At 41.6% G+C, this 15,868-nt stretch overlaps 1 protein-coding gene across 1 annotated transcript; it reads right to left on the bottom strand.

Moving 5' to 3' along the window:
- Positions 1-1,397: 1,397 nt before the first annotated feature.
- Positions 1,398-14,643, bottom strand: il13ra2 (interleukin 13 receptor, alpha 2; the record flags this gene model as incomplete). Its single annotated transcript, XM_080529111.1, has 9 exons — positions 1,398-1,517; positions 2,664-2,809; positions 10,464-10,611; positions 10,795-10,952; positions 11,154-11,338; positions 11,790-11,910; positions 12,868-13,021; positions 13,424-13,575; positions 14,556-14,643. 9 exons carry the CDS (start codon positions 14,641-14,643, stop codon positions 1,398-1,400), a joined length of 1,272 nt encoding a protein of 423 aa, XP_080385237.1.
- Positions 14,644-15,868: the final 1,225 nt, after the last annotated feature.

The following is a 15,868-nucleotide window of genomic DNA, read 5'->3' on the forward strand; positions in this document are numbered from 1 at the left end:
TGACTTTAAGTACGTTCATTTACATTTCTTAAAAAGCTCAACAGGTTTGAGATGAAACAGGGTAGTAGGTGGGATTAAAGCACCTTTTCCATGCAGCTCAATGGAGGGAACAGCATACAGTGACAGTACCATTATAAAAAAACTAGTGTGTTTTAACTGAAAAACATCTTTATTAGTAGGCCTATTTAATACGAAGGTAAACCCACATTCATTTGCCACATTCATTTGCTGATAGTATAGTGTAACTAGTGTTGAATATAGAATTTACATCAACATTACTGTAACAACTATTTCACCATGTCAGAGTGAAATGAATCAGTGACTCCTTTAAACAATGCCAAGAGCACATACAGAAATGTGACAGATGACAAAGTGAAGTGTTTATAACAGTGATTATAACTAGTGTATGGGATTTTTCCTAGTCAGGTCACATGGTCATGAAAAACTCTTGTCCCTAGTTATGACCTAAAGTATATCTGACACCTCCTGTGGCCGTGGGTGTCGGTTCAGAGCTGATCATGGCCTCTTCTTCTCTGGTTGTTCATCCTTGGCAGTGCCACTCTCTGTTGTCCCCATTCTCCTCCTCTTCAGCCAAGTCTCTGCTTATCTGTGACCTCCAAACACCATCATACCAACACTGTTCCAGTGTGTGCCTCGTCATTTGTCTGTCTGCAAAGTCACTCCAACCTCCAACACAGAGCCCAACAATGTCACATCCAGGCCTGGGGTCCTCAAGGTGCTGCGTCTGTAACGTATACAACACCATGACTTGATTACTTACAGTAGCCTATGTCCAAATATTCTGAAATAATTTGCAGAGCAGGATGAAACATAACTATACCATATATGTGATTTTATTTTAAAAATATATTATTATTTATTCATACACACACACACACACACACACACACACACACACACACACACACACACACACACACACACACACACACACACAACTATTTTACAAGAGAGATTTGTTTTAGGTGTCCTATTATGGCCTGAACCTATTATGTCCTATTTTGACGTTCCTGAAAAAAAGATGTTCAAACTTATTTCATAGATGAAATAAATGTAACAAGGTCTGTGTGCATCGATCATTAGGAAACAGATTTGCGATGAACGAATGCGGTGGCGTGTGAGAGACCGAATGGAGCTGAGACGCTCTCTGTCATTCAACAAGTACACGCACATTGGAAAACGTCTGGAAGCTGTCGTGATCATTACTTAGTTTTTTTTTAAACACTCACCAAAACATGTCAACGAAAAAAGAAATAACTCCGTCTTGGTGTCATCGATGCCTATATATAAGAAACACTCTTGATTGGCAGTGCTTGGTCATTCCAGTTTTCTTACCTTGAGCACTTCTGTCATCTCGATAAGTGACGTTCCCTCGATTAGATGTAGTCATGATCGACGTCTCTGCATATGTACCATAGGATGACGTACAAGATGAGCAGGATGGCGAAGAGAAACAGGGCGATGAATATGGCTTTGGTGACAGGAGACACCAGAGACTGCATGACAAGGAGGACAGTGGAGCAAAAGCTGTGGACCCGGCGGAGCTCTCAGACAGCTCTCTTTCATCGAAATGCAGGAGGCATCCTTAATCCCTCGGCGCATTTGAATATCAGAAAAACTTGTGATGTCCATGACCTTGGGCAGAGAGCCAGTGACAGTATTGGATAACCACCAATGTCTGGTTATTTTTCTAATTGTGGCAAACTAACTAACTTGTGTCACTTTTTAAGGTAATGCATAAGACCTTAATCAATTATTACCATATGATCTAGTGCTGGTAAAGTAGCTGGTGGCTCTGTAGTTGGTGGAAATATACAATATAACACTGAACCAAAAATGAACATCCCTTCATTCCTCCAAATATTTTGCAACAATGATTCTTTATTTTCTTTCACAATGCCCTTGGTTTTGTATAATTGGCTATGAGTCTGTGGGACCGATTGTCTTTTGCCCTCAAAATGTATTCAGTTGCTATTCATACTCAGAGGTATCATACTCATCCGAGCTGAGACTTTCTGTCCTGTACACAGACATAGGTATTTGGGCAGTGAGCTGGGCCACACTCTGGTTGTCTCTGCGTGTGGTCTCAGGTACTGTGAGTAGTGCAGATGATGAGGCCGTCTCATCAGGTCCAGGAGATGAAGCAACAGTAGGTGATGTGACTGAAGTAGGGGGCGATGGGGGCACAACTGAGCCAAGACCCTCCAGGGGACGCTGGCGGATCACCAGCATTTCCACCAGATGGTTGGCATGACTCTGATCCGTCTTGATCTTCAGACAGAATTTGGGGCGAGTGCCCATTTGTAGCCCATCCCCTGAGATAATCTCTATTTCAATCAATTCCCTAAGAAACAGAGACAGAGACTGAAGCCCCATCCTTTCAGACCTTGAAATAATAACAAAACATCCCTCTATTATTCTGTAACTAAACCCCTCAAAAAAGTTCGGAAACGCTTTTTTGGTTGATTATTCCTCCCCTTTAATAATACCAATTGGTATTGTATTTTATATCGTTGGAAAGCCTGATTAGTCACCTTTACAATGAGGTACAACTTGTAAGGATCATACGTTCATGGAATGAGTAACACAGCTAAACGTCAGAGTGCATCGCCCGTGTACAGTGGTACATACTCTGCTCTAGCCCTCTGGGTCCTGTGGCATCTGACGACCCGGCACACTGCACACAGCACCACGAGGAGGAGGAGTAGAACCACCACAAAGATGATGAAGCCATCTGACCCAAGCCACTGGGACGCCGTCCCATACCTGCTGCCACTGTCACTCATGCCTAGACGCAAAAGGAAACAACCTACACAATCAGCTTCATAGTGGTGTGTGTGTGTGTGTGTGTGTGTGTGTGTGTGTGTGTGTGTCACTCAATTACCTGTTTTGTCTTGGGGACAGGGTGCTTCCTGGAATAGTGGTTGTAAGCGTGGGGAGGTAACCAAGCGAGGTCCCACGGTTTGATGCTCCCTCACTGGCCCTCCCTCAGTCCCATCCATGTGTTAGAGGATTTAATGTCCACTCAAAGTGATCAGTTTGTCTATGCTGAAAAGGCTGAATAGATCCATTTGGCTATCCATGTTCTAATAGTCATGACTATAGCACTATATAAATAACTATAGATATTTCAAAACTGTTCAGAGAGTAGGCTGAGTGTAGAATCATGACTACCACCAAGGCCTGTTTAACTGTGTATGATGCCTTTGTGATGCAACAGCATGAACGTTCCATTTAAAATCAATAGTACAGTTTCAGGAACAATAAGGATTACAGTACTTTCTGTATTTCTGTATTCCTGTCTCCATATACAGAAGTTACGTAGCAGGGCTTGAATGTTGGATCATTGTTTAATGTTCGTATAACTGTAAATACAAAAAAAAAACTGATATAAACCAAGGAAGGTCACTCAAGAACACTTGGTTCTCAAGAACAGCAATAGGCTTCAGGCATGCAAATGGTGGGCAGTGATCATGTTTGGCCACATGATGTCACTATATCACACAGACTTACATTGCAGTGAGTGCATGCTTTTTTCAGTATGTATGTATATATGGTCCTAGCAGGAATAAATACATTTTTTTACATGCATCCTCAAACTCATATAATCTTTAATCGTCATATAAAAATATACAATTATAAAATACAACACACAAAATGCATTCAAATTGTGTTTGGCAAGAACCAACTGGCAAGAGTTGTGGCATTTCCAAGATCGCTAGCTTAATTGGCTGGCAGGAACATTCCAGTCAATTATTATTCTATTAGGGAACTTGAATACAGTGATTAGAGGACCATTTGAGAGTAGTGAGTTCTCAACAGGACCAGGTTTCAGTCAAGGTGCGGGTCTCTCCAGCTAAAGTATCTCTTGTTTGTATTACTGTAAACAAGGATTTTAAGCAGATCCAGTGGAGTCATCCATTTCTCCCGTTAGGGGACAGAACACCTTTTTCCCCTTTTTTGCTTTCAACCTAGAGATAATAAAGAGAAATAGAGGAGATGGAGGGAGCAAATTAAGAGAGAGAGTGTGATTGTGTGTGTGTGTGTGTGTGTGTGTGTGTGTGTGTGTGTGTGTGTGTGTGTGTGTGTGTGTGTGTGTTTGTTTGTGTGTGCAACACTATTGTTATCTCATATTATTTATTATTATAGCCAAAATGTGCTTATAAAAAATACAGTCCTGAGCATCATTTGGTTTACCCTCTCTTGAATCTCCCATGGATTCCCTTGCCTTCCCCCCTGCTTGTCTGCTTTACAATTCTTTCCCTCTAAAAGTACTTTTTTCTCTGACCCCAACTGATAATTCAGCTTTCAGCCTTTATTCTACATTAACACTTGTGGATATTACTGGATATCGTAATACTGGAACCTGCCTCCTTTTAATTGCCCTTCAGAAGACATTGAGGAGGTTTCGGTGGAGGAGCCGCAACCTCTCGCTTACCAATTGTAATTCGAAAGACATAGTTAGATTAAAATGTGGTTCATGTCAAGTGTGTTTAGTGTCTATTAACGGAGACTTCTGCTCAGTCAGATACACTTTTTGTTTGTGAAGGCTGTAACCGGCTCATCCAGTTACACAGCAGACATCCACCACCTCACGGAGGAGGTGAAAGTTAGAGGCAATTGTATTATTGATCTCTAGGACCAGCTGAGACAGCAGTACATCAGATCAGCCCTCTGCTGAAGGGGAGCTTTTCATCCCCAGTGCCTTCCTATTTGTGACGAGAAGAAAACCAGTGTGAAGCTCTCCAGGTTTCCCCCTATTGGGGACAAGCTGGTGGAGCTGTCAAACTGCTTTGACCTCCTCGACCCTGATGGCCCTGGCCCCAGCAGCATCCTCAACTCCTACTGGTACTGTCAAGCTTCCCCAGGAGTCTGATTCTTCCAGCTGCACTGTCTTCCCAAAAGTGGCTACCCCTCCTCCCAACCAGGGAAAACAAGTGTTGGACCTGCCAGCTTTGCTCTTTCCTGTCCTTCAATCAGGCTTTAGGCCAGGACACTTCTATTTCAGCTGCATCCCAAAATATTGTGCTGCCCTGTTTATTGATCTATCCTCAGTTGGATCAGATCAGAATACTTGGCAGTGGTTTCTTAATTACCTCACAAAAAGAACAGAGTGTATAGTTGCTGACAATCTTCAGTCACCATTTCTAGAGGTCACAAAGTGTGCCACAAGCTTCTATTCTGGGTCTGTTATTGTTTGCGTTGTATATACATTATATTGGCTCCTTCGTTAAGGACTGTAAACTGCATTTCTTTGCGGATTAATTATTATATGGTCGTTTGGTATTTATATTATGAAGGTACTCTTCCAATTAATGAGATCATTGAAAATATATTAAATTAATCTTCCTTCTTCTAGCACGACAACTGCCAATGGGCCCCTGGCCTATGCATACGTAGATTACTAAATGTAAACTATGCATGATCTGTAACAGATAAGTTACAGTTGACATTTACCTCACTAGTAGCAGCACCTGTGATTTAGCTGGCAAACGGGGCACTGGTGTTGTATGTTTACATTTTCAAGAAATACTGAAAGCCTACTAGTGTTAAGGGCAAAAAAAAAGAAGGATAAATATAATATTTTCTCACCAACCTGTGAGGTTTAATGTAAGCTCTATACAGGTTTCTGACCTTTATCTGAACATACACATATCATCAAATAAAAGATTATATGTACTGTAATCTATTACCACAAAGTAATTGTTTGATTTCCAAACTTTTGGAGTGTAGTGTTTTTACAAAAATGTGTTAGATTCCTTGCCTGTGTGCTTCAGTAGTGTTGCTAGGTAAGACTGGATGATTCAGCCAGCAGCACCACAAAGCTGCAGCTGAGAGAATGGACTGACTTATATAACTAATAGTTAATGTGATCACTCCATAACCTTTGCACTACTGTAACAATACTACTTTGGACATACTGAATATTACACATTGCGCATTGCACATGTCTCTTGATTATTTTATACATCTGCACATTACATACTGTACATAAGCTACAACACTGTACAAGCTACCTTAACTGTACATAACTCATAACTGAATATATCACTACGCTAAACTGATGTTTACAATACTACCTCGGCACATACTGTATATTGCACACTTACCTATCACTATCATTGTCATGTTTATTTATATCATGTTCTTATATCACTCTTTGCACTTTTTTGAGCTAGAAAGTGCTTAAATTGATATATTTTTTCCAATTTACCCCACAGCATGTGGTTCACTTTGCCCCACAGCCACCTTTTTGAAAAAAACTGCCTAGATGAGCAATTCTGGCTAATCGGTCAGCTAAATGATTCACATGGTTTTATACATTGCCAATCAACCAACATGTATGATATATATTTTTAGACCTGGATACATTTGCTTTGACACGACAGTCATTATATCTGACATGTAGAAAATGTACCTGTCTGCCTGCATGCCCTGTCTGCCTGCATGCCCTGTCTGCCTGCATGCCCTGTCTGCCTGCATGCCCTGTCTGCCTGCATGCCCTGCCTGCCTGCATGCCCTGTCTGCCTGCATGCCCTGTCTGCCTGCATGCCCTGTCTGCCTGCATGCCCTGCCTGCCTGTCCTTCCACCAGAACTCTGCTCAGCCCCCTCTCTGCCTTGGTCCCCCTCATCCGCTCCCTAACTCACTCCTTGTTCCTACAATAAATACATCCATCCTTTGGGTTTTACCATCATTATCTGCCTTCTCCTGTGTTCTGCCTTTGGGTTCACTAGCCTGACCGTTACAACAACTTTTAATTTAAAACACATATAGTTGAATTAATAAAAAGAAAGCTGAGTTAAACTAGGTTTCTTCTATAGGAATAGGTCATGTTTGACAGTAGAAAGAAGATTGTACAATCAATGTTCCTGTGAGTGTGTGTTTGTGTGTACATGCGTGTATGTTTGTGTGTGTACTAACTTTCTCCATAGAGTCCACCCACACAGGGAAAAGACCATCAAGGTGATGACAATGACGACCAGTGCACAGACCACCACCGGATCCCATCCATGTTCAGCATCAATCATATCTATGACAGAAAGGGGTCCGGGGTTAGAATCCTGACATGGACCAGGGTCAAATGCATTTACTGCATATACTGTACTCATTAGTATGACATTATGTAGCTTGCTACTTGTGTGAATATTAGGGGTGTAACGATACATCGATTCACATCGATGCATCGATTCATTGACTAACGATCTGATTACATCGATGCAATGTAAAAACATCGATCTATATCGTCATCTTATGCGCGCAGAGAGAGAGAGAGACTTGAAAAAGATACAAATGTTTTTCATTTTTGATGAGAGACAGTAAGTCTCTCTGAACCAGGAAAGGTAACATACTCGCGTTCGCAATGTGTGACTCGCATTCTCCGTGTGTGACTGTCTACCGGCTGGCTCCACTTCTCGGCTCCTCCTCCTCTCGCGTTCGGCAATCTCCGGTGATCTTCGGAAATGTTCGGCTTGTGTGAGTGCGTCTAATGAGAGTGCGTCTAACGGGAGTCTAATGGGCGAATACATTGACCGTTTTGGACACCAAATATATTTTTTAACATCTACTCTTCGAGGCGAATCCATTCAGACCAATATCAGACCTGCTGGACGTGTGTGACACGTGTGTGGACGTGTGTGTGTGCGTGTGTGTGTGCGTGTGTGACTGGATGTCTCTCTGAACCTGTGTGTGTGTGTGTGTATGTTAATGAGCTGTATGTTAATTACCACTTATTACAATTGATAATTGTGTTAGATTGGCATATGATATCGCGTCATATCGATCATATCGTCATATCGATCTTGAATCGAATCGAATCGAAATCGTATCGTGACTGACATTGTGATATCGTCAAACATTGTATCGTCATACAAACAAATCGATATAATATCGTATCGTGATGAAGCTGGTGATTTACACCCCTAGTGAATATAGGGTAAACTTATGCAGGTGATACAGGGGATAAAAGCTAGAGGTACATGCAATGTAACACAATTGGGCAGTATAACACAAGTATTTGTTTATACTATAGTATTTTACTGTTTCCTCAAGAGCCACTCTGTTCTGGAGTGATGACTATTTTGAGGATGGATTGCACATAGCGCCTTATTCCAAAGCGCTTTACAATGGCCTTTCATTCACCCATTCACACACCAATGGCAGCAAGCTACCATGCAAGGCACCAGCACACTCATTGGGAGCAATTTGGGGTTCAGTGTCTTGCCCAAGGACACCTCGACACGTGGACAGGAGGAACCGGGGATTGAACCGCAAACCGTGGGATCATTAAACGCCGCAAGAGGACTCATTTAAACACAGGGAAGTAAATGCAGCTATAGTTTTGACCTTTTGCAACATCCGTTTGTGCCTATTATTTATTAACATGACATACATACAACGAGTCACAGTGTAGTATTTCTAACTTCTGAAATGATGGCTAGGACTGGTGATATCAAGCGAAAGGTTCTTTATATACACATCTGCTGACATCCACTTGATCACTTTCTTTTTCAATAAAACGAGCTATTAGATATTCACTTTCAATTCAATGTACAATTCACATTTCTCAAAAACAACAAACTGTCAACTTATATGACATCTTTCTACAAGACATTCTGGAACCTGCAGTTCTTCTTCTTCTTAGCTAATACAACAGAAATGTAATGTTCTGTCAATCAATCATGTAACATATTAATCAATCTATTTTAACTGTGAATCAATCATGTAACACATTAATCAATCTATTGTAACTGTGAATCAATCATGTACACATTAATCAATCTATTTTAACTGTGAATCAATCATGTAACATATTAATCAATCTATTTTAACTGTCTAACTAACTATAAAGTTACAACACACAGAGCTAAGCATCTGAGTAGAAAAAGCAATAAGTGCTTTTGATATTTTTCAGTTCTTTTTTGTGTCTGCCTTGGGCTTGAACAAGTGCACTGAAGTCTGGTTGAATGTTTGAGGTGGAGATGCGAAGGACAGCTGACAGTGACAGGTGATCATCAGTGAGAGAGGATCTGTATCTGGATTTGTGGAACTTCATCACTGAGAACTAGCATCCTCTGAGCATGCCTCCTCATGTGTGGAAAGTTCTCCTCTTTGAGAGAAGAGTAAAAGTCCAGCAGTGATACTGACTTAAAGTGCTCTGCCAGTAGTGTATCAGACTGCAGGTCAATGAGTTCGAGCTGAACGTCGCTGGGTGTATTATCCACACTGCAGGTTATTTCATTCTCAACTGTTTTGAAGTCTCGAAATCGCCTTGAAAACTCACCATGCAGAGCTCCTAACACGGATGAGTACCTGCAGAGGTGTTTCCCGGAAACCTTTTTATTCGGACTTTTATTCAGAAACTTTTTTTTCAGACTTTTATTCAGAAACTTTTTTTTTTCAGACTTTTACTCTGAAACTTTTTTTTCAGACTTTTATTCTGATTATTAATGTTTATTATTAATGTTTTTCCTACATTAACGATTTTTGGATGAAGTCCCGCTCAATAGACAGCATAGCCAGGGCGTTCAGCCTATCTTGTCCCATAGTACTTCTGAGAAATGATTTGATCCTCTTAAGTGTACTGAAACACCTCTCTGACTGCCGATGTCATAGGGGTTGTGATGGCTATTTGCCATGTCTCCGAAAAAGTGCTCTGAAAGTGTTCTCAGTAATCATCCTCAAAAGTGACAGTGCAGATGTTAAACCCACAAACTCCACACTACTGTACATCACCATCAGCTCCCCTTTCAGTTTCTCTTTGCAGATCATCGGGAAATGTTCACTTGCACTTTAACTACACTTGCCGTTAGCCAGTCCTTTCGTTGAAACCAAGAAACACAAAATGTATGGTTTTGTCGTTTGACCTTTTGTGTTATTTGAACACCGTTTGGACGATGTGCCCCCTGTCTCTTCACTTCCAATTTTTCCTACATTAACGAAAATGGATGAGAAAGTAAATAATCCACCTCGTTTAGCATGCTAATACCCGCAATTGCCGCTTCACTTCACTACTCTTCTCCCCCCTACAGTCGGCCTGCCCTCACTGTACTGCTATTGTACTGCTACGCCCTGTCATTGGTCAAAAGTCAGCCTGGGCTGAATTAATTTAGCCCAAATCTTCGGGAAATCAAGGCGGCGCCAACACACCTGTCAATCAACAATGATTGGAAGATGATGCTAGGAGTTTGGGCTGTAAAAAATCAGCCCATTTAGATATATCCTGAGTTTTTTGTGACTGTTCGGTGCTGTTGCTGCTCTAGGTTCCACCAAAATCAATCAGTTCTAAGGTTTAACAATTATTATATATGAATTATATTATTCAACAATTATTATATTTGAATATTTCTTTAATTTAATAGCTTTCTCATATTTATTGTGAAAGATAGGGGGGGGCTTAGCCCTGCTAGCCCATTGATACCAGCCGTCCCTGAGTGTTTTTACCTGAGTGACAGGACTGGCGGCTCCAATCACTCCAGTAGCCTCTGTCAGCACAATACTGGTGCATTTTGGACCTGACCCGGAAACAGTTCCTCTTGGCTTCATCCATAGACTGATAAGTTCGGGTCATCTCCATGGTTACTTCCCTCTGCTGACAGTGACAAGAACAAAGGTATAGAGGCCTTTTGCATAACCATTTCTACCAATACGTACTGTTTTTGTACACATATTTATAGAAACAGTACAGGTAGCAAAAGTCACTGAAAAAGCAACAGGTATCAGCATTCCTATGCATGTATCCATGATAAACTCCAATCACTTAAGTTATATGTACCAACAACAATTGCTGTCCTCCTAAATCCTCTTGTGTGGCTTCCACCTCCCACTCCAGGCAGTGGCTGGGGGTCCTTCCAGGGGGAGAGTCCCACTGTAGCTGCAGCTGTTTGTCTGGGCCAGCCTCCACACGCAGGGTGTCTGTGGCCGCAGGCTTCACTGCAAACGACAAAAGGAAAGTGATGTAATTGCAATAACAATGGTGTGTATGCAATTCCAAGGAACCTGTTGTGGTTCTGAGGAAAGTCATCCAGGGGACATTGTGTTCAGGCATGTTATAGGTGATTCATTTTCTTGTGTGTTACGGTAATTATTATTACTATTATTATTATATTGTAAACAAATTGTAGTGTTGTGTACCCTGATTCTGAAGCTGCAGGGAGAAGAATGCAGGCCTCATAGGCCCTGCTGGAGAGGAACTGTTCACACATATGTTGAAATCTGTGAATTCTGGGAGAAACTCCAATGTGAAATGACATCCTATCCTAGCCCCATCAGAAAGAATGTACTCAGGGCATTCACTGGCCTGTTCCATCTCCCGATTCCTGGGAAAGCATGTAGACACACAGATCACATGAAAGTACCATATCCAAACAATGAAAGCAGACTTAATTTATCCAACATTATACAGGCACAAGCACGTTCATGGTACACTCAAAATGTTACGCAGTTACAACCTGCTTAAAGCAGTGGTTCTCAAACCTCTCCTCTGGGGCCCCCAGCCGCTCCACATATTTGATCTGTTCTACCACCAGCACACCTGATTCAACTAATCAAGTGGTGGAACAGATCAAATATGTGGAGTGGCTGGGGGTCCCTGAGGAGAGGTTTCAGAACCACTGGCTTAAAGCATACTAAACAGGAATGTTATTGTGTGACCAACAGAATTCAAACAAGCCTAGCTTGAGTACTATTTATCACACTAGTGCTGTCATCGATCCACCTCTGTTACATTACAGTGGTACTGTAGGTGTGTGCTGAATGAGATGGTCCTACCAGAAGTACAGGCCTTGCTGGGAGTGGACTGGCTCCTCTGGGACTCTTTCCCATGTACACTCCATGTACACTTCATGATAGAACACACAGCCAAAACCCTGGATCCTGGAGCCAATTGGGCCTGGTAGGAATTTAACAGCCAAAAAAGCAAAAACACATCATATAAAAAATCATAGCATCACTGTCTTATTAGGGCCTCTGGACACCACCCATCATCTGTCTTTCACTTGGAAGGATGAAAGATCATACTTTTTGTGCTTGCAGCTGAACAGGGTTCACGCCCTCCACTTCCACCTAGTGTGTGCCAGTGTCTTCCTCTCTCCTGTCTGTCCCTGTCTTGTCTGTCTGCGTTGTGTGTGAGTGTTGGCCATGCTCCGGTATCCCTGTCTATCATCATCTCCACCTGTTCCATCTGCGCACCTCTTGGCCATCTACTTCATCAAATCCTATATTTAAACCCCAGGCTTTTCATCCACTCATCGCCAGATCGTTGTTTAGATGTTCTTTTTTTTTTATTATATTTTTTATTCCAGTATAGAAGATATGTACATTGAAAAAGGCATGAATATTTTCTGTTTTTCTCCCTGCCCTCCACCCACCCCTCCCTCTCAAACATGTCTGCATACATATATACATATAGATTTGTCCATCTAGCCACACACACATATAAACAAGTTACCAGTTTTACCAACAGTTTAGATGTTCTAAGTTAGTCTTGTTCTCGGCCAGGTCATCTCTAGTAGATATTTCAGTCTGTGTATGTTTGCTCAGTCTGATCTTTGTTCTCCCTGTGCCTCAGGATTACTTTCTGGTTCACTGTCCGCCTACCAGTCCACCTGCCAGCCTGCCTATCGGCCCTGCCTGTTCGTCTGCCCTCTCCGTCCTGTCTGCCTGCCAGCCCTGTCTGCCCTGCCTCTCAGCCCTGCCTGCCCTGCTTCCCTTTTCCTCCTGTTTATTCCTTCATTAAATACCCATTATTTGCATTCACGTGTTCTGTCTTCCACCCACTAGGTTCTGTAGCTTTAAACCATAACAATTACCTAAGGTATCTTCTCCTCTTCACCTCCACATAACTCACCGATGTTAGTTGAAGGCAGGACCACCTCTGTGAAGGGGCTCTGGATCTCAGAGCTGTTGGTACAGGGTCCTCTAAGTAACGTGCAGATCCTCACCCTGACCTCCTTCTCCAGGTCAAACTGAGCACTGTAGACCTTCTCAACAGTCCTGACCGCCTAGCAATAGAGAGAGTTCTGTGATGAAACCATTGGCTACTGTCCCATTCCTCACATCTTTTCCCAAAGTCGAACACAGATGAAAGGATTGAGACGAGTCATCAAAGTAACATTCCAATGTACGATATGTTTGGTCTCACAAATGTAGTATTTGTGTTGGTGGTGGTATCGTGAACCCATATTTAGCATAGCAGACCTGAAGATCGTCAACATTGTATTTGATCCTTGATGTTCCATGTTGAAAACATCTCTACCCATGTATTGTAAACAAGCACTTCTAAGCTTTTCTTTGACCTCAGATCAGATTACAAAGTAGCTGACAGATCATACACTAGTATTAAGGCTCATAACTGTACAATATGGCAGAGATGTTTTCATATAGTTGTGTGCACAGTTACTTACAGTCCATCTGTCGAGGTATGTATTGAGGTACTCCAGTTGGAATCGCATGGAGCAGTCTGTCAGGTTGTGCAGGCTGGCTGGATGGCTCCAGTGGATGTGCAGCTCCCCGAGGTGGCCAGGGTCCACGATCACTATATTCTCAGGTGGATCCACTGGAATTCAATTCATTGTATTTATGATTGATTGTTCAATGGCATCACATGTGCAGAAAAAGAGTAACCTCTGTTAAATGTTTATGGATTACTCCATTGACAATGCATATCAGGATTAGGGTTAGAGCAAGCTGATGAATGAAATACTATAAAACTACGCTGTGAATCCTGAACTCCTTGTTGATCCCAATTCACTCTTCCTTCTATTCAGATTCAGTGATACATGAAGGGAGATCAACAAGAATGATTCCTCCGTTATTCTGTTACACAGTGATTAACAAGTGGGGATACATTCAGTGAGACAAACTGTTACGTCCTGTGTGTGTGGTCCTGTGTGTGTTTTGTTTGTTTCTTGTGTTCTCCCCCAGGTGATTATCCTCCCTCCTGCCTACTGCCATGGTGACAGCCTGACTGGGCACACCTGTGTCAAGGGTGGACGGAGGATAAAAGGCTGGGAGAGACATTTCAATGGTGCCAGTTGGCCAGATGACAACTCCAGAGTTTTGTTTGATACAGCTGTAGTTTTGTAGATCTTAGTTTTGTAGATTGTGTTTGTTAGCCATCTTATGTTTGTAGCCATTTAGCCTTATTTGTATTCGGATCTGTTAGTTAGGGTTAGATCAGTTAATTAAATTACTTCATTTATACATTAGATTCATCTCGCTCTCCTTTTTTATAGAGTCGTTTTCAGTTAATGTGTTTCTCGGAAACCTGTTTGTTACCTTTTTACATTGATTGATTGATTGAAAACTTTATTAGAATGTTTGCAGAAGTAGGTACATGAAAGTACATATTACATACAAGGTCAACTAAAAGGATAAAAACCCAAGAAAGCCACTGGCTTATTTCAATTGGGGTTCAATCTTGTTTATTTTATATTCTCCCATCTCCTCTGGTTCTTGTCCCCCCCGGTTTTATCTTATATTACATCCCATATCCCCTAGATCTTATACGTAACGTGAGACAAACAGGAGACTAACCTTTAATTCTCTCAGGCTGAATGCTTTGACTCCTGTCTGACATCATCCAAATGGCTGTCAGCCACCATAATGTATTACTCTTCAGCATTGTCCCGATAGGTTCCTGTAACATAATAAACGTATTGTTTGACATGAAGCCATCCTATCTTATATTTTGGCGTAGAAAACAACATAAACATAATGACGGTATGACATTGTCGTAACAAACCTTCTGACATACAACTGAAAGGAATAACCAGAATGTATAGAGGATGTCACTCAATGCATGCCATTGTCTTGATGAATTGAACAGATTAATCAACGAATGCTTTAGTTGACAACAGATTTTTAAACATAAAAAAGGAAAGCTTGGTTAAAGAAACTAGCACACTCTTGTCTTAATCTATTGGAATGGGAATAGCATTTTTTTCAATTTTCAGTTTTATATCCAAGACACATGTAAGCAAGATAAGACAAAAATAAAAGACCAAAAAGCTGCTAGACAAATAAGCAATTTCCACCTCTGATTTGCTTGCCTTCTGCATTTCTATATTCCTTGTGGAAATTCACATACTGAAGTCCATATTATTTAAAAATGATACACAGTTGATAGATACATTTCATCTATTGCTTGTCTTTTGATGGACATCACTTAAAACCATGCCAAAATGAATGGAACATTTCTTTATGTATCAGTGTGCCAAACATATAGAATGCATAGTAAGATCCACAGTGCATCAATATTCTCAAAGTGCTTCAATTCAAAGGCAACCTAGGATGTAACAAAAGCATTAAACAATATAACATTATTTGGACACAGAGACCATTTGCATAACTACAGTCAAATAGGTGCTGAGGAGGGTACTTACTACAAACATGCGGTGAGAGACAGTTCCCTTGTTACTGGCACTAGGACTCTCTGTCTGTTTAGGATGTTGTGGGAGGGCTATGCTTTTATGCTCATATGTACACTGTGATTCACAGTCACACCACTACCATCCACAGAGAATACAGTGGTAGGACAGCAGAGGGAGTGTCAAGGTAGAGGTTGTCAAGAGCTTTCTGGGCTTTCTACCAAACCAGGAAGTCCATGTTTAGAGTGTGAATGCACAGATGTATCCTGAATCATGGTATGACATTTTTCCAAGGAATATGCTGTAACAGGGGTGGGATGATGAATTGAATGGCGAATAGCCCTGGCTGTGGTCCACTCCATGGACACAGGTTCTGTGGATGGGGTCTGGGGTGGGACACTGGTAAATGGACTGCACTTATATAGCGCCTTTATCCAAAGCGCTTTACAACGGCCTCTCATTCACCCATTCACACACACA

This window comes from Nansenia antarctica (assembly GCF_963989245.1).
Source record: "Nansenia antarctica genome assembly, chromosome: 4".
NCBI classification, from domain to species: Eukaryota; Metazoa; Chordata; class Actinopteri; order Argentiniformes; family Microstomatidae; genus Nansenia; species Nansenia antarctica.